Source organism: Mauremys mutica, chromosome 18 (genome assembly GCF_020497125.1).
Source record: "Mauremys mutica isolate MM-2020 ecotype Southern chromosome 18, ASM2049712v1, whole genome shotgun sequence".
NCBI classification, from domain to species: Eukaryota; Metazoa; Chordata; order Testudines; family Geoemydidae; genus Mauremys; species Mauremys mutica.
In genome coordinates this window covers 18441320-18459556 of record NC_059089.1, presented here as the reverse complement: position 1 = coordinate 18459556, position 18237 = coordinate 18441320, and the positions used below count along the sequence as shown (strand labels likewise).

At 53.0% G+C, this 18237-nt stretch overlaps 1 protein-coding gene across 1 annotated transcript; it reads right to left on the bottom strand.

Annotated features, from left to right (window-relative positions):
* Positions 1-2563: 2563 nt before the first annotated feature.
* Positions 2564-16825, bottom strand: PRDM12 (PR/SET domain 12). The gene is made up of 6 exons (XM_044993168.1): positions 16603-16825; positions 15015-15205; positions 11970-12125; positions 5042-5153; positions 4102-4212; positions 2564-2946 (listed from the first exon to the last, which is right to left on the bottom strand). The coding sequence occupies exons 1-6, from the start codon at positions 16823-16825 to the stop codon at positions 2564-2566; spliced, it is 1176 nt and encodes a 391-aa protein (XP_044849103.1).
* Positions 16826-18237: the final 1412 nt, after the last annotated feature.

The following is an 18237-nucleotide window of genomic DNA, read 5'->3' as shown; positions in this document are numbered from 1 at the left end:
CGAGATCCACCAGTGATATCTGCGTGTATCCTAAGCAATCTTCTTGCTAGCGACATGACCGTGCTGGACAGGAATTGATTAGGATAGTGGCTATTGGGGTATCAAAAGCAGGTCTGCCCCAGAACATTTGTGCTGCCTAGAACATGGTATGGTACAAACAGGCCCTATTTAGGATTACATCTTGATCTATGATATATGGATGCGTGTTTGTCTTTAAAGGCCGGGGGATTCCAGAAGGAGGTGGGGATAGTCCTGTGTACCTCTGTGTTAAGTACTACAGGAATTATTTGTAATGAATGAAAATTGGGGTTCAACACCTTGTGCTTACATACATATGAACACCATGTGTCTCTGGCTCTGTGTGTGCACCTGTGCGCAAATTGCTTTTCTCCACCTTTTAAAACCATCGTCTTTCAAGATGCAAGGATGGTTCTTGAACATAATCCATGAGGAGTGAGCAGTAAATTATGCTCTGTCCAAAATGTGTGAAATAGATTCTAGATTTTAAGGCAGGGAGGGACTATTATCATATAACCTCCTGCATAACACAGGCCACAGAATTTCACCTGGTGATTCCTGCTTCAAGCCCATAACTTTGGTTGAACTGGAGCATATCTTTTAGAAAGGCATCCAATCTTGATTTAAAGATTCCAAGCGATGGAGAATGTACCACTTCTCATGGGACACTGTTCCAATGGTTGATAATACAGTGGTTGGATCTTTTGTTCATTTCATTCAAACACAAGCTAGGATCCTGAAGACACTAAGGGAGTGAAAAGAAGCAAATTTCAATGATATCCTCTAGGAGAAGCTCCACTGTCCCCTTTCCAAGACCAACATTATGCTTTCCTAGAACAGAGAGAGAAAGAAAATTCCCAAACAACTCACCTTCTAAATGATAAATGTTCCAAGTAATTTTTATTTAGAATACAAGAGAGAGAGGTACAAATGTATTTACAGCTGTGTACATATACCATCAAATAATATATAATATCAAAGTTTTGTAAATAATGTTTTACATAAATATTTACAAAGGTAAAGTGACAATTGTTTTCTGGAAGTAAAACACAGTTTGCGAAAACTCTATACATCGTATACTTATAATTAATAATATTATAATAGGTTTTTTTTATTTTATTTTATTTCACAAAACCCTTCTTATTGGGTTCATAACTGTGGCAGGACTCAAGGGGGCGCTCCGGACTGCATTCTGGGTGTGGTTTGGGGAAAGGAATTATTTCTCTCTGGTCTCCAGAGGGCAGTAGAGGTAAGACTTTAAATAGACCCTAGAGATCTGGATCTGCTGAAGGACCACTAGCCCTACTTTAGAGCTGGAGGAGGAACACCCATGCAGTGTGGGCGGTGGCCTTGGCAAGGTGAGCTGAGTGTGTGAGGGGGCACTTCTAACTACCCCAGCTTACACACATCCTGGAAAAACGCTTTTGGTGACACCAGGCGACTTGCCTGATTCTCCATTTCCTGAGCGCATGATGGGGCAAATTTTCATCAACAGCCTGTTGCTCGGTTGCCACTTTGCACGTCCCCTGTCTGCATGGGCAGAAGCTCAGATCTGTGTGCAATTTCAGAGGTCTTAACGTGCACAGTTTAGACATGGAAAAACCAGGGGTGTGGTTTTTGAACTAATACACTTGAGACTGGAAACTTACAAAAGATCCTTCCCACCGGTGCTAGCTCTGTCACGGCAGACCAGCCAGGCGTGGGATGTGGTGGACCAGCTGAACTGGCATGGGGACCAGCTGGGGGGTCTAGCATGGACTCCAAGCCTAATGGACATGGTCGCAAAAATGAGGCCTGGCCCCATGATTTTTGTCTGTACTTTGCTCCCACCAGCACTAACATCAGAACAGGGTTTTGTAAATATCCCCAGTGCAGACACAGCTTTGGAGCCAAAATTACCACTGGTGTAAACAGGCACAGCTGCATTGACTTCAACAGACTGGTGCCCGCTCCCACCACTGGTGACTCCGGCCAGCCAACTGCGCTAACCTCAATAGCGGGGAAAGCAATTTCTCATCTCTTCCTCCAACCGAATGAAACACGAAAGCCCTTGGAAAGTGTTTCACAAATCACTTGGCTCTTCCCCACCCCCCACTACTCCATATACCGGTGTCTTCACATTAGGGTTCATGTTATTTTTCATTCTCAGTGTATTTACGCTCCCAAATGCCTTTAATCCACTCACTGCCTGATGCCAAACACCCGGGACAATGCAGCTTATCACACAGCTCCTCTATGGTTGGAGCCCTGACACTCCCTGCCCCAGACTGATCAGCAAGGAGAAGATGCACTGAATGGATCACAGGGCTGGGCTCATGTCTCGCACTGGTAAGATAACACCCTAAGCCCCAAGGGAATGGCAATGCTTTAACAGAGGTGCCACTTCGTCAGCAAACTGTTTAATTAAGAAATAGGCCCTGCCCCGTCCTCACTGCCTCCAGCCCCCCCCCCCGAAGGGTTGATGCCAACAAATTCATCAGCGTGATCAATGCCAGTCTGCGACAGCTGGAAGTGGCTGCCCGGAACCCGGCGTCTCGACAGTGGCTCACAGCACCATTGTCGGTATGTGATGTGCCAGGGAGGCAGGGTGGGGCCCGGGCAAGGCTGGGGAGTGAGACTGCAGGGAGGCATTGGGAGGTCGGTGCCTTGCGCTCTTCTGGTGGGCCCGGAGTCCAGCGAGCTGGGAGTAGGCACTTTGGCAGACCTGGCACTTGTAGGGGCGCTCGCCGGTGTGCAGGCGCACGTGGTTGCGGAGTGTGGAGGACTGGCTGAAGCGGCGGTTGCAGAAGCGGCAGACGAAGGGCTTGTCCAGGGTGTGGATGCGCATGTGGGAGCGCAGGTTGCTGCGGGAGTTGAAGCCGCGGTGGCAGATCACGCACCGCATGCGGCCGGCCGTGCTGGCGCCCGTCTCCACCGTGTGGAAGTCCTCTGTAATATAGAACAACACAAGGAGTCAGCCACTGCCCTCTGCTCTGCAGCGGAAACAGGATCTCAGGGCCTGAGCAATTCATTCCCTTCCTTGTGCCTGTCAGCTGACTTCATCGCACTAGGCATCTCAAGGTTACGACACCTTCAATAAAGACAGAGGCACATTGGTGCGTGGTGACCAGTCAGGACAAGCTCAGTAGCAATGCCCCTGCAGCACATAATGAATCAATAACAAATAAACATCATTTCTATAAGTTCTGTGCAACTCTGCTGCATCTGCCAGCTAAGGCTCTCCAAGCACTTTGCAGGCATTGACCAATGAAACCTCCCAGCCCCCTGGGAGGTAGGTATCACTATTTCCATTTTCTAGCCCAGGAAACTGAGCACAGTGCTTCTCAGTGACTCACTCAAGATTGGAGTGAGTTGGGGATAAGAGCCGGGTGCCCTATGCCTGAATCACCAGCCTTTCTTCATGGGGTGGGGGGTGTCTGCTGTTTTCTGTCCTTTCCAGAACAGCTCATGCTGGGTGCATGCTGGGGCCGAGCTCTTTCGAAAATCTGGCTGGGTCACGATGGGGGCTGAGCGCTATTGGCAATCGGGCCCTGAGCTCTTCTGCAGCCCCGAGCCCAGGCACATACAGACTGTGTGAAAAGCAGCCACCTCTGCAGAGACAAAGAGGCAGGGCGGGTGGGTGTGAGTGGGGCAAACCCCACCTCTTCTGCTCAGGCCCTGGGATCTGTACTGCAGTGCAGGCAGGAGCACCCTCTTTAAGGTCACGCTGAGGCAGCCGCACGGAGCAGGCTGCATGAGGCTCTCTCTCTCCTTTCCTTACTACAGTATTATGTTCTATGAACTGTTTTAGCTTCCCCACCCCCTTTGCATTCTGCAGCCTATTGGACCCGGAGATCTAAAATCCCCTGTTGCTGGCTCATTTGCTCGGGTCCCCTTCTCTGTCTATCCCAATGGGAAATGGCAGAACAAGTAGACAAGGAATCCCAGAGGAGTTAAGAGTCCCCTGCTATGGGATCTTGGGAGAAGAGGGGTTTGTATGGGGTTAATGAAGTGGCCCCCATACAGCTTAGGGAAATCAGTGACTCGACACTTAGCCTCTGCTAGTGTGGAGCACTGAGTCAGCACTTTCTCTGCCCCACTCACCATACAGGAAGCCTCCTCCGTGTGGGAGTGATGAATGAAGGGCTCTCTCACTGCTGGATTTGGGCCACAGGCTATTCGGGATGATTGGCCTTAGGGACCCTGCAGGCAAAGCTGGGACAGCCCTGGGCAAGTCAGCATGGGGAGGCAATACTAGGACTCACTGATGTCTCTGGCAGAATTTCGGGGGGAGCCCCTTGGCCTTGATCCTTACGAGCTAAGCCGCCTTCGTTCCACAGTGGGGCTCAGAGGGATCCCAAGGAGAAAAGTACAGCACCTACCCTGTCCCCTCGGGCAGCTTTTGGGACCCCAGTGGTGTCAGCTCCACCAGAGCCCCCAGCAGTTTTCTATTGGGGCAGCTAAAAGGCAACCCTGGGGAGAACAGCAGTGTAACAGAGACCCAGCGCGCTCAGACCCTCACCCTTACTTGCATTACAAAGGGCTCAGGCAACATCAACTTATTACTGGTCGTTATCTGCTGAGCGCAGGAGGAAATCAGTGTAAGTCTCCCAGTGGAGCGAAGCCGATTCCCACCAACTGGGGAGCTGGTCCAGGCTGTGCAAACAGCTGCGGAGAAACGGGCCCAGGATTTCCAAGGCCATCCAGGTCAGGCCCTGCGGCAGGTGTCTCGAGCTGCAGGGGAGCAGTGGTTGGAACAGCTCAGAGCCGAGGGCTGGGCTCGGCCCAGCAGCAGAGAACACTCGCAAGGCTTTATTCCCGGCCCCTCTTCGTCGAGGTCTGTCAGCACTGGGTCATGGGACACAAGTCAGTCCCTGCCGGGTGAGCAATGACAGGATCCAGGTGCTAGTGAGACCCTCCCCCCCTTCACTGTCCAGGGACAGCCAGGGGACAGCCAGCGGGGCTTATGTGCCTAGAGTGCGGGCAGGGGGATGAACGCAGCCGTGCATTTGCGACAGTTACTGTCCTACCTAGCGCTACGTACCATGCTTGTTCTTCTTCTGCTCCTCCTCCAAGCCCGGCACGCCCGGGATCCCCAGGAAGGTGTTGTGGGAGTTCCCGTACCAGACCAGCAGCTCTTGGTCTGGGGGAATCATCTACAGGGAAAGAAAAAACAAATGGGGGGGGGGGGTGAATAGATTTTTCTGCTTGTTGCCTCCATGATAGCTGGAGCCAGAGTCTCATGGGGCAAAATTCATCTCTGGTGTAACTCAGGGGTTACAGCAGAGATAATCTGGCAGCTGGAATCTGGAGTGATCCCAAGCGGGACCCTGGAACTGAGAGGTAAAAGACAGGAATTATGGCACATGATTAGAACTGCACATGGCATCCAGACACTCGCCATTTCCCTAGTTCCAATATCCCAAACCATGCTGGGCCTGGGCACACTAAAAGGCCTAGACTAGGCAGACACACAGCTCATAGACTGGACTGTCCAGGACAGTGCTGCAGAGACTGGAAAATAGTCAGAGATTGATCATGGCAAATAGACCTGACAGCTCCCTCTGGCTTCAGCGACAGGACAACAGTGGCATTATCTTAGAGGCCTCTACTGAGATCAGAGCCACATTGCGCTAGGTGCTGTACTTACATAGAATAAGAGACAGTCTCTGCCCCAAACAGCTTACAGTCTATATAGACAAGAAAGGCAAAGGGTGGGAGGGGAAACCGAGGCAGAGAGAGAGGAAGTGTTAATCCGATTCAGTGCTCCCCCGAAACATTTCAGCCCAAATTCTGTCCTGTGCTGAGATCTGCTCCTGTGGGAGAGGAGAGGGGGGGATCTGTGTGGGAGCCAGGTATGGCTCTGTGCTGTGCTGAGCCCAGGGGCTGCTCTATCTTACACCAGCTGAGATTTGGCAGAGCGCGACTCTTCTCTGCCCCCAGCAAGCCTCCTACTCCCACCAAAGGAGCCCGTTGGCGGGGGGAGGGAGGGGACACACACTTCCTGGTGCTTTTTAAGCAAAGACGTGGCTCAGACAGGAAGCGCAGATACAACAGCTAAGGGCTTGGGTTGCCCAGAGCACGGTTAGAGAAGAGCCTGACAGTTAAAAGGCTTGTACACCTCCTGGTAAGGGGCAGTGGTTTGGTGGGAAGATGGGTCTAAATCAGTGGTTCCCAATCTGCGGCCCAATCAGCATGGAGCTGCGGCCCATGTGACATCCTCAGGGCCATACAGGTAGTACTGGATGCAGCCCACAGAACACACATGCAATGCACAATGGTAAATAGATCGAGAACCACTGGTCTAAATTCCACTTAGAGTCTAAGCTCTTTGGGGCAGGGACAGGCCTCTTGTGCGGTGTTTGCACAGCACCTAATACAGGGGGGTCCTGAGCCGTGCCACTACAGTAATAATAATAAACAACGCCACAGCAAGGCCTTTGATTCCCACAGCACTTCAGTGCAGCGGGCGGGCGGAGTATTCTGCAGCAGCCATAAGGACATTTCAGAAGCAAGGTTTGAAAGCATCTCTCTTGCATTATTTATTGTGGTGCTGAAATCCATTTATTTTCCTTTGCCCTTCACTTTTTCAGTGTCTCAGGTTTGGGAGAGGACAGTGCATACCTGCATTGTAGAGATCAGGGGATTGCTGGGGCTTTTGGCACCTGGGAAATAGTTTGAAAATGGAGGGTGGGCAAACTAGCTACTGCTGAAATGACCCATCAAGAAATAGCTGGCTGGCATGTAGAGTGGCATCATTAGGTTTCAGAATCAACACCCAACTGAGAAGAACAAGGCAATTCTCACCAGTCAGAGCTACTATTTCAGGCGGTCAGACACTGCTACGCTAAATCACACCTACTTCGTGTTTTTATGATTTTCTATGCAAATCATGCGTTAGAGATTTAATTAAAATAATTATAATAATAAAAGCCCAGATTCTGGAGCACAGTTTTGCAGCCATAGAATCACCGAATACACAGGGCCCTGTTCCTAATGGCCCAGATTCAGCAAAGCACTTAAATATGTGCCTAACTTAAGCATCTGAGGAATCATACCACAAACAATGGGAACTGACCTTAAGTTAGCCACTTGGTTAATGATGAATAGTGGCCTATATAAGGGTTGAATAGTATGAACTTGGAAATAGATTGTAGGTCTCACTTTCTGGCACGCATGCACTCATTTAACCATCTCATTGAAAACTAGTCTCTTTTAATAGAAGAGAATAAAGAGAAGAGAAGGGATGAACTTCCGTGTGCGCGCGCTGGATTGCGCGTACGCACCAGTGTGTGTGCGTGTGGATGAGGGCAGAAGTGTGCGTGTGCACAGAAAGGTGTGTGCACACATGCACCCAGGCAATCTGAATCACCCCCACAAATCTCACGGCTTTCAGACTGAAGGTTGAAACTCACTGCCTCAACTTCACCCCCCCACAGCTGCAGCTAGACACAGCCGAGGAAGAAGACGAAGAAGGAGGAGAAAGTGGGAAGAAAGAGCAGCAGGAGAAGAGGGAAACAAAAATCCAACAAGCAAATAAAAGCAATGAATTACAAAAATGCCCCCAATCAACCTGCCTCGGGGGGAGGAGGAAGGACAAAGACGCCTTGGGTCATTTGTGGAGTTGGTTTGACTGTTCAGACACTACAGCAATGGAGTTGTCATGAAAACATAGACAGATTGCACGACAACATCTGTGTGCTGGGAAAAGGAGACAGAAAGTGTGTCAAAGCGTGTGTACACCTGCAGAGAGAGTGCAAGGGTGGGGAGAGAGAAGAGAGACTGCGTGCGACATGCAGATGAGAAAGACGGAGTTTGTGTCTCTGTAACAAACTGGATTTTTCAGTATATCGGTTCTTTTTCTAGCATTGCATCCTACCTCTGCTGGATTCCCAAGAAACTGATGTCTTTTTTTAATGACATGTAATCATCTATGAAAACATTGCTCTCCATGCCACTATTGCAAAGATTAGATCCACAGCTACAGATCAGAAACTTGGTCTTTGGGGATTATGGGCCCAATCCTGCTGCCTTTATGAGATTAGCCCGGGAGTCTATTCATGAGGGTCAAATCTGCGGGATTGGACTTTTACTACCATCTCCAGAGAGCCACTCTGTTCTGAAATTAACCACCCAGCGCCTCAGTCCTGGAATTCATTTTTCTTTTAAACCCACGTTTGGCTTTTGTGAAGTTTCAAGGGGGTGAACAGTGGTTGGAATCACTCACTGTTTTGAGACACTTTATTTGTGCTCCTGTAACGCAGCAATAGCTTTGATTTAAAGGGTATTTATATATATTACGTTTGGTGAGTGAGTGGCACCTTCATTTGATACTGCAAGGGGGGAAAAGCAGTCAAGATACCAAGGGTCGTTCAGCTCCTATGCATGGACAGAGATGTTTGCAATAAACAACCTACATTTCTTAAATGAGCTTTGGTATGAGGGCAGAATGGATACAACTGCTGTAGAAGATATGGTGGATCCACCCTCCTCTGGCGGGTTCATCAAAGGGATTCTAAGGATGTATCCAAGCAGATCAGAGTGGATGTGGCCCACTGGGGGAAAATCCACTTCTAATCCCCCCTCCCACAAATAGACACCTCAATAAATATTCACCCCAATGCAGGCTGAGCCAGCATTCTTTGTGCCCACGCCCACCCCCCAACTCCTAATGATTTCAAACAGAGTAATAGGAACCAGCTTCAAAGCGCGAGTACCTGTGGCACTGGGCGTGTGCATTGTGTGACTGGGTATGGGACTCTGGGGCGAGGAAGGAATGCAGAATCAGGACCTAGACCGAGCTATTAAAATCTAATCTCATACACTTCCAGGCCACATATGATTTCCCTCACTCTCTCTTTCAGAACAAAAATCATAATTAACCCCATCTCCATCTGACACTGTTGAGTGGTCCTATGTTATTTAATGCACTGGCTGCAGGAGCAGACCCAGGTACGACTACTGCTTAACATACCAGTAGCTGTCTGGATACCGGCATGTACTACAGCGTGGTGGGCTGGTAGGTTGAACTGTGACATTTATTTCCTTTCTCAATTGGAGTCACAAACTCTTATAACTTAGGGATTTTTTTGTGATCTAGACGAACTGAAAAATAGTGTTCTGGTGTTTGTAGAATCATGGATTCAGACATATGAGCAGTACAAACGGAGTATTACTGAATGTCTGTATTAGGTATTATATACGCACATATATATGTATCTATTGTCATTCATACACACAGGTATACTAGCGCTCATATAAATGCAATAGATCTATATTTTTAAGAATTATGTCAGTATAATGCTATTATTCTATTTCATCATATAGTATAAAAAAACAAAGATAAAAAGCAGTTCAACTCCCTTTCCTGCAGCTCGTCCACAGGAATACGGAGTTTAGGATCAGCTATAAATAAAAATCTGAGCTGTTATTTTTCCATAAGGCAAAGAAACCCCACCCGTGAGGAACGTTACATTATAACAACACTTCGCACTCCTGTGTCCTGGATTTACACAGGTTAGCTGGGGATGGTTTCTAGCTTTGGGCAGTACCTTACGCTGCAGAAAGCTGGTTACAAATGCCCAAGTTGCCTGCCACAGAAAAGGAACAGTTTTCGCTCTTTCTGCACCAACCTATTTGACTTGACTGTTTCATTTATCTCCAGGGTAAACGGTGGATCCGAATGCGCTGTCCCTATGCCGGCAGAACTCCTATCTGAAGTCAGTGGGAGTTGATCTGCCTATGGGGTACAGAATTGGGACCCAATGATTTTTCTTTTAAATCTCACATCGGGGGTGATCTGCAAGGTGCTGTGGACCTTGGTCACCATCCAACAAAGCATGTGGCTCATCTTGAAGTTTATGCAGGGCCCTAAGAATGTCAGTGGGACTAGACACATGCTTACAGCTAAGCACACGCACTTAAGCGCTCTGCTGGTTGGGGACCAAGACGCTCAGCACCATGCAGGCAGCCCCTTGCACGTTCCCTTCTGCTAGTGTGTTCAGGGTGCAATTGTTCTATCCTGGGTCCCTGGCGCTGGCTCTGTTGGACACACGCGGCGACTCAGTGAGCGTCTGCTCATATTCCTCTCCTGGCTAAGAGAGTCTCCAGAGCCACGTGAATCCAATCCTATTCCTGGGGCGTTTGTTATCCTAGACTCACTGCTGGAGTCGTGCCAGAGCCAATCCCGTCGTGATGGGAGGCTGGATTAAATGAGGGACATTCCCACCCCTGCCCTCACCCAGGCAGCCGAATTGTAATACTGCCGAGACCCACATCGGGCCCTGCATCCAACATCCCTTTCATCCGAAATGCGGCTGCCTTGAACTACAGCTGCTTCCTGCTCGGCAGACAGGGCCCACTGACTGCCCCAAGGTATCATCCCAGCGGGGTTTGAGGTGGGGCCTTCCCCTCTGTGTGGGATGCTCCCTATATGCCCCCCTTCCTGGAGACTTTCCATAGGAGGCTCAGTACCTGCGGGGTCCTATTTAGTTTGTCTCTCTCTGCAGGGAGTTTGGGGTATGGCTTACAGAGGATTTTTTTAATATTGGGCGTGTGGCTCACGTTGCCTTCAGCTCTGATATTGTTAGGTGCTCGGAGGCCTGTAGGTGCCTCTTGGGGATGGTTCCCTCCCATTAGCACCGTCTGGCTCTATCGCTCGGGCAGTCTGGTTGGGTGCTGCTGGTGAGGAGCTGACCCATTTCAGTCCTGACCTCTCATGGGGAAAAGTTTTGTGATGAAAGATGAATAGCCCAAGCTCTGCCGTGCAGCCGGGAGCCAGTACCCCAGCTGGAGAGATCTGTGGCCCCAGAGCCACAGCTGGCGGGGAGGGATAGCTCAGTGGTTTGAGCATTGGCCTGCTAGGATTGTGAGTTCAATCCTTGAGGGGGCCACTTAGGGATCTGGGGATTGGTCCTGCTTTGAGCAGGGGGTTGTACTAGGTGACCTCCTGAGGTCCCTTCCACCTCTGATCTTCTATGAAACATGTACATTGTGGTAGTTCCTAGAAGCAGGCTCAGGGCCCCTTGTGCTGGGTGCTGCACTAGCACTGATGAAAACATGATCCTTGCCTCAAAAGTCTTGTGACTGAACTCCACTAACCAGAGATATGGGCTTGGCCAGTTCCATCATTTGCTGCTCTGGAAGCCTGATCCTGCACATCTTTATCATGCCAATTGAAGTCAATGTGCCTGATTCTCCTCTCTCTCACGCTGGTTTTACACAGAGCTCACTGGAGTCACTCCTGATTTATGTCATTATTACCAGGAGCAGCACCCAGTCCGTGGAATTCAGTGAATCTTTTGGCTGGATCAAGACTTGCAGGATCAGGGATCGGGGTATTTAACTTGAATCCCCAGAAAACTTTAATTTTAACAATAACGTAACCTGTATGTTTTATGTTGAACCTACCTGATTCTCATTTGTCCCAGGCATAGACCTTGAAGCGGGGTCCATTAGAGGCAACGGCAGAAGCCTGCTCCAATTAGAGGCAGTGGCAAAAGTCGCACTGACTTCAATGGGAGAAGGAGCAGACCCCTAAGGTTAACATCTCAGTCGTCTGCACAGCTCCACAGCAGGAAGAAAGCCCAAGTCTTATTTCTTTTCTCTCTCTCCCCCGTGTCTGTCTGTCTGTCTGTCTCTCTCTCTTTTCACACACACACACACTCATTTTTCCAGGCCCCTCTTGCAAGCCCAGGCAATGGCGATTGCACCGAGACGCCCGCCAAGCTCCATTCTCATGTGTGCGCGTGTCATTCTCCAGCACCGCCACATCGACCCCTGCTGCTCTCGAGAGGGTCTCAGTGCCAACATTTCGCCCTCCGCAAGCCGCTAGCCTTTTCACTGCTGCCTGAATTAGGCCCCTGATGACAAAGTCCTGATGAACAAGGAGGGATGCGTGATACGGGAAATGCCAGTTCCCTGCTCCGCCTCCCCCACCACACACACACACACTTCTTCCCAGCCCCACTTACCTCAATGGCCTTGTAGAATATGCTGTTTCCTATCTGGATCACTTCCAAGTTCTGCTCCTGCTCGTTCCTGGCACACTTGATGTAGGTCATCCAGCTACGGTGGTCTTCTTGGCTGGCATCGATGAAGTAGCGGACAGTGCCATCTTCGTTGAAGACCTAGGGTGAGGAGCAAGGGGGTGATACATTAATAGCCTTGTGGTTGAATGCGCTGCCCAATCCTTTCCACCCAGGGATGGCCCAGGGTCCTGTGGGACACTGTGAGAAGTCAGTGGCCTGTAAACCCCCCCACACACACACAGAGCCTCCGTAGGTCAGAGATGCTCATCCCTGGGGCTATGTGGCAGGTCTGTAGCAGCTGGAGCGTGTATTATTTGTCATGATGGGAGGTAGGGGTCAGAAGGGTTTAATCAGCTAGAGGGTGGGGACCACACATAGGAGAGGGTGTTTGGAGTGTGTAGCTCATCTTTCCTGCTGGAGAGGACTTTGGAGGGCCGTAGGAAGGGTAAGCCATGGGCATGGACAGGAAGGGCCTGGCACAGGGCTGGCAGGTGCCTATGGCTGTTCCTTGAATAAAGAGTCTGATCTGACGTGGCAAATCCCACGTTCCTCTTGGGTGCAGTTCAGTGCAGGGGACCAGGAATCAGTCCATAGGCAGGGGAGAGCACAGGCAGTGGGCCTGGCATTGGGTGCTGTCGAAGGCCCTGTCACTTCCCTGAACTGGCAGAGCGAGCCTGCCCTGGCACCGTCCTTGCCTGCGGTTCCATCGTCCACAGGCTCTCGCCCAGCCGAGAATGTCACCTGCCATCTTGGCCCCACTTCGAGACGTGTGGTTCCTTCCCCCTGTTCTAGGGACCCCTCTCAGCCAGGGCTTGAGGAGCACAATCCGGGGACTCTTGTCGCATTTGGATTTCTTTGGCTTCCCTCCTAAGTCCGAGGGGAAACCAACCTAGCAAAGCGGGAGGCCCATCCTGAATCACTGAGGCCAGTGGGAGCTTTGCCTTCCATGTCAATGGACCCGAGACCAGGGCCGACATTAAGAGGCTCTAAGCTAAGGCACTCGCTTGCAGCGTATGGCTACCCGGGGGAAGATCTGTAAGTGAAGAGCTGAATAAAGGGACAGACTTGTTTAAAAGCAGCAAGTTCCCAGGCAACAAATAGTTAAAATGCACCAAATCACAGCCTGGGGTGTTGTCTGCCTGGATAAAGGGAGGCTACCCGGGGGAAGATCTGTAAGTGAAGAGCTGAATAAAGGGACAGACTTGTTTAAAAGCAGCAAGTCCCCAGGCAACAAATAGTTAAAATGCACCAAATCACAGCCTGGGGTGTTGTCTGCCTGGATAAAGGGACCTGATTCTGATCCCGCTCACACTGGTTTTACACCAGTGCAATCCCGCTGACCTCGATGGAGTCACTCCTGATTTACACCAGGCTCATTTGCACCAGGCCCCCAGGTCTGTTCAAAGGAATGAGTCCAGATTTCTGCTGCAGCAGCTTCTGGGCTGGGTCCCGCCGCCACGAGTAGCCCAGAGAGCCGCAAGGCCTGAAGTTTGCAGAACCAGCCCCTTAGGATGGGAGGATGCGGGGGGGGGGGCATTGCCAGGGGACGACGCTTTATGTCAGCTTCTTTTCTACTGTTCTTGGGTCCTGCAACACCCACGGCTGCCCCACGCTCCTAGGACACCCAAGGGTGCAACAGCAGCAGCAAACCTGCGTGAGCAACACACAGCTCGAAAGGGCTTTGTTCCTGGTTACACTGGAGATGGGCAAACTCCTTAGTGAGCCCCACTGATTATCTGGGAACAGGGACAGGATCCTCGCCGCTGTCTAGTGGGGCCTTGGCCTTCCCTTTCTCTGCAGGGCACAAAAAGAAGCCACCAGAGGAGGTTTGGTGCCAGGCCAGGAGGAGTTTTTGGAGCCTAACCCAGCTCCCAAGGAAGCTGATGGGAAAAACTCCATCGGCGTCACTGAGCCGGATCAGGCCCTTCCAGATGGGGGGCTCGGGAATGAAAAGGCCTCGCCCTCGCCCCTTACCGTCATTCTCCTAGCTACAGCCCCAACCCCCGGCTGTTTTCCATCAGCCGACTTGTACCTACAGAACTGTGGCCCGGGCTGAGCACCGAGGTCCTTGCTGTTCTCACGGGGGTTAGTTCAGCTGTTTTCTGTCGCGCCCTTGCCCCAGAGTTTTGATAAATTAGGCTGGAGCTAAACCCCAGGGTCCCCAAACGTCTGCCCCGAAAGGCTGGAAACCTCGCGTCCATTCCGGGCAGGCCCCAGTTCATTCCCTCCGGCTGGCCCCGAGCGCACACCCGAACCCGCTGTGCCTGGGCGAGGCAATAAGGACGCTGCGGATGAAACGCAGCGATCGGGAATCGGGTGCGTTTTACCGCAGGGCCAGCAGCTGCTGGGATGGGGTCGCTGATGGCACCGTGTGGGGCAGGTTCTGGTCTCTCTGCCTGGCTTGGGGAGCGAAAAGTCGCGTAAAGCGAAGGAAATCCTTCTTCCCGCTGGGCCGGGGACTAACTCCGAGCAGGACGGGGAGGGAATTTATTTATTTTATCAAAGATTCTTTTCTCCTACGGAAATCCTGCGAAATTAACACACACACACCCCCCGTTGGGGATAAATCGTGCACATTCGGTGGCATGTCTAGCTCCTTTAATGGGGCGATCCCGAAGCCCTTTAATTAGCCCCCACCATATCATCGTCGTCCCCGGTTATACCGTGGGGAAACTGAGGCACGTGGAGGTTGCGGGGGGGGGGGAATGACTTGCCACAGGTCGCAACGAGCAAGGGACGGGACCAAGGAGTCCTCATTCCCTGCCCCGTGTTCTGGACCGCAACGTCGGTCGTTAACTGCTCTGTGAAGCGAGATCTGCGTGTTCCCGCAAGTTGCGCGCGTAGGCGCAAGTTGCGCGGGCAGGACGGGGGTTAGTTGATGACAGGGGCTCTCCCACGTGTGGCGGGGCTTTGCTCCGTGCACAGGAGGAGTCAGGCGGCCCATCCCTGAGCTCGTGCGCCCTCCCCCCCGCTCCGGACCCTCTTTACCTCCCACATGAGATTGTTGTTCTTGCACAGATCCACGTGCTCCGGCGAGATGACCCTGCCGGTGAAAGGGCCCATCTCGGTGCCGGCTTTGATCCAGGTCTTGGAGAAGATGCCCAGGCCTTCCCCGGGGATGGAGCTCTGGGCGATGATCACTTCCGAGGGCAGGACCAGGCTGGATAACTTCTGCACCTCTGCGGGAGGGAAGAGAGGAGAGGGGGATGGAGGAGGGGAAGAATCGCCCCCCCGCGCCCCCGTAAGCGGCGCCCGGACAGCAGGGACCGAATCCTAGCGCCGCGTTCCTTCCCGGGGAGAAAAGGCACCAAACTTCGGCGAAGTTGGGATGCGAGATGGTCTCCCCTGGGCGGCGATGGGGGCGCGGGGGGCCATGCTGCCCCCCCCCGGGCACCTCCGGGCCCCCCCGCCTCTGGGCACCTCCGAAGTGCTGCTTTGCAAATTCTAACCAAACTCCGCAGCCTCACCCGCCCCCCCCCCGCCCCCAGCAAACCCGCGCTGAGAAATGCCCCATTCGCACCCTACAAGGTCCCACAAGCTTCCCCTCTACGGCCCTGAGACGGTACCTGGGAAAAAACCCCAGCGCTGGGAGCGCGCCGGGGCTGAGAAAGGGGGTTAAATGGTGTCCCTTCCAGCCCATCCAGCGATTTGTCACGCGGTTAAAGTGAGCCGCATTCATGAAACCCAACTAGAAAGCAATGGCTAATTCTAAATTCATTAGCCCTTCAAGAATGCTGTAGCGATCCATCGCGCCTGAATGGCGCGGGGGCTTGTTTAAAAGGGCCCGGGAATTCCTCGGACAAAACGGGGCGATTCGCTGCTTGAAATAACGTGAATGAAAAGGGAATTAGGCTTCACGGTAAATTAAGAGAGGAACAGAAACCCTAGAGGGGGAAAAAGGGAGCCGGGGCGCCCCATAGATGCCAAAGCGAGAGAAAGTAGATTGTCCCCGGGTTGATGAATGAGGAATAAGAACTTGAGACATCGGAAAGAAAAGAAACGTCCCCCCCCGCCCCGCCCCGGCTCCCTTTTTAAGGTCTTGGTTTAAGTGGGAACTTTCTCAGGTCAAGCCCAAGTTAACTAAATGAATTAAACCCCCTCTTCTTTCGCAGTCAACTGCTATTACACGCCTAATAAGACCTTAAATGCCAGGGGCTTAAAGCTTCAATGGGCTGAGGAGAAACGCGGAGCCAATGGGGGGAAATGATGGGAGGCCGGAGTGGGAAAGTCAACACGGGGAGGGCTTGGGAAAGAGAATTGAACATGCGAAGCCCCTCGGAGGTGGCAGCCCCCGGGCTCCACGGAGCCATGGCCTGGCCGCCTCCTTTGCAGGCCAGGGGAGGGTTGTTCTCCCGAGCCCCCGGGCACGGGGGGGGGGTTCAGCCGAGGGGAGCGAGGCCGAGAGGCAGCCGAGAAGCCGGCTGGCGGGGTACCCCGCGCCCTGGAGGGCGGCTCTACCCAGACTGGGTGCGGTGCCCGTCCTGGGCCAGCGCCTTCTTCCTTCCCCCAGGACCAGCTGGGGGGGGCAGTTTTTAGGGCCTGGCCCCCGAAGCAGCCAGGAGACGGAGCTACTCACCCCCCGAGAAGGACTGCGCCAGCACCTCCGCCGTGAAGGCCGTTTTGGGGTTACTGTGGCCGCTCTTCTCCTCGAAGAGCTGCTCGCCCAGCACGTTCCTCCAGCGGCCGTAGAGGAAGCTGTGGAGGATGTCCGACGTGATCACCTCGGCCAGGGACAGCCCCTGCTGCTTCAGCCCCGTCTTGAGAACCAGCGCTTCCGCGGGGAGCACGGAGCCCATCATAGAAACCCGGCGGCGGGGCGAGCGAGGGAGACGGGCCGGGGGGTCACCGGGCAGCCGGGCGCAGAGGGCGGCCGGGGGAGCCGGGCGCAGAGCGCTGCTCAGCCTGGGGCGAGGGGCTCTTGACAGATTCCTCTTGGCAAACGCTCCCAGCCGGCTATATATGAGCGGCAGTGACCCTCCTAATTGGTTATTAATGACCCCCCGACGTTGTAAGATAGACTTGTTCCACCAGACTGAGCCAAACCTTCAGAGACCCCCCCTCCTTCCCCCTGGGGGGGGAAAGGGGGGGAGACAGAGGGAGAGACAGACAGAGAGAGGCAGCCTCGCACATCCCACCAATAGCCCATCAGTGGCGAGAGAGCGAGAAAGCGTCTCTTCTGGACACCTGCTCTAGCAGCATCCAGCCCTTCCCAGCCGGCCGGGGGGAGGGAAGGGGAGAAGGAAACGAACTAAATAAAATAATAATAATTAATAACCCCCTTATTGCGGGCTGGCAGAGGGGCAGCGGCGGTGCTGCAGAAATAGGGGCATTCAGCTAACCGGGGGTGGCAAAGGTGCATTGGGCTCCTGGCTTTCAAGTGAATTCGGCTGGATTCAAAGACGGGCGCTTTGCGCCCTGGCCGGGGGGAGAGCGGGCCAACGGGTTTCACTCCGGTTCGCGTTTGCACCAACACACCCCACAGCGCACTTCTCCCCCCTGCCTCGGCCGAGCAGTGAGAGACACCCCCAGCTCCTTGCCTGGCCAGCACCCGCGGCTCCGCAGGCAGGACAGAGCCTCGCCGCGGAAACTTATTCGGGGTGAAACCGTCCGGAGGGTTTGGAAAAATCAAATCTCCTCCCGTCTCTCCCGCGCCTGGCCGGGTACAATCAGGGGCCCGTGGATCACTCGGGGCCGGGCGGAGAAGTCAGCGGGAGAAACGGATCCGATTGAGCAGGAGCTGGTCGGGCTCTGCCGATCTCTGGGGCGGTTGTTCCCCCAAGACTGGCCGGGGCTCGACCGCCGTTAAAACAACCTGAGCTCGCCCACAGGGCTGGGCGGCTCTGGCTCCCCCGCACCGACCCCCGGCTCCTTCCCCGGGTGCGTTCAAACCGGCTTCGCCCTCGATTCGCAATTTCGCCCTAAGAAACCCGAATCTGGCATTTTAAAACGACCCGGGGGTGGGGGGGGGGTGAACGCATCTTTTCTCAGCCAGGGTCTCCTCGGCTCGGGCTCGAATGCTTAAATCCAGGCTCGTGGTTTCAACATTACCTTGCAAAGACGATTTTAAACGGCTGGTTGGAAGGGTGGGGTGGGGGGGTTAGATCATATCAGGGGACAAGGGAAATGGTCCCCTTCCGATTCCCCTCTTTTCGGGGGAAAGGCTGCAAGCCCCTGCAAAGCTTTGTTGCTAAACGCCGCGTTTCTGTGTAGA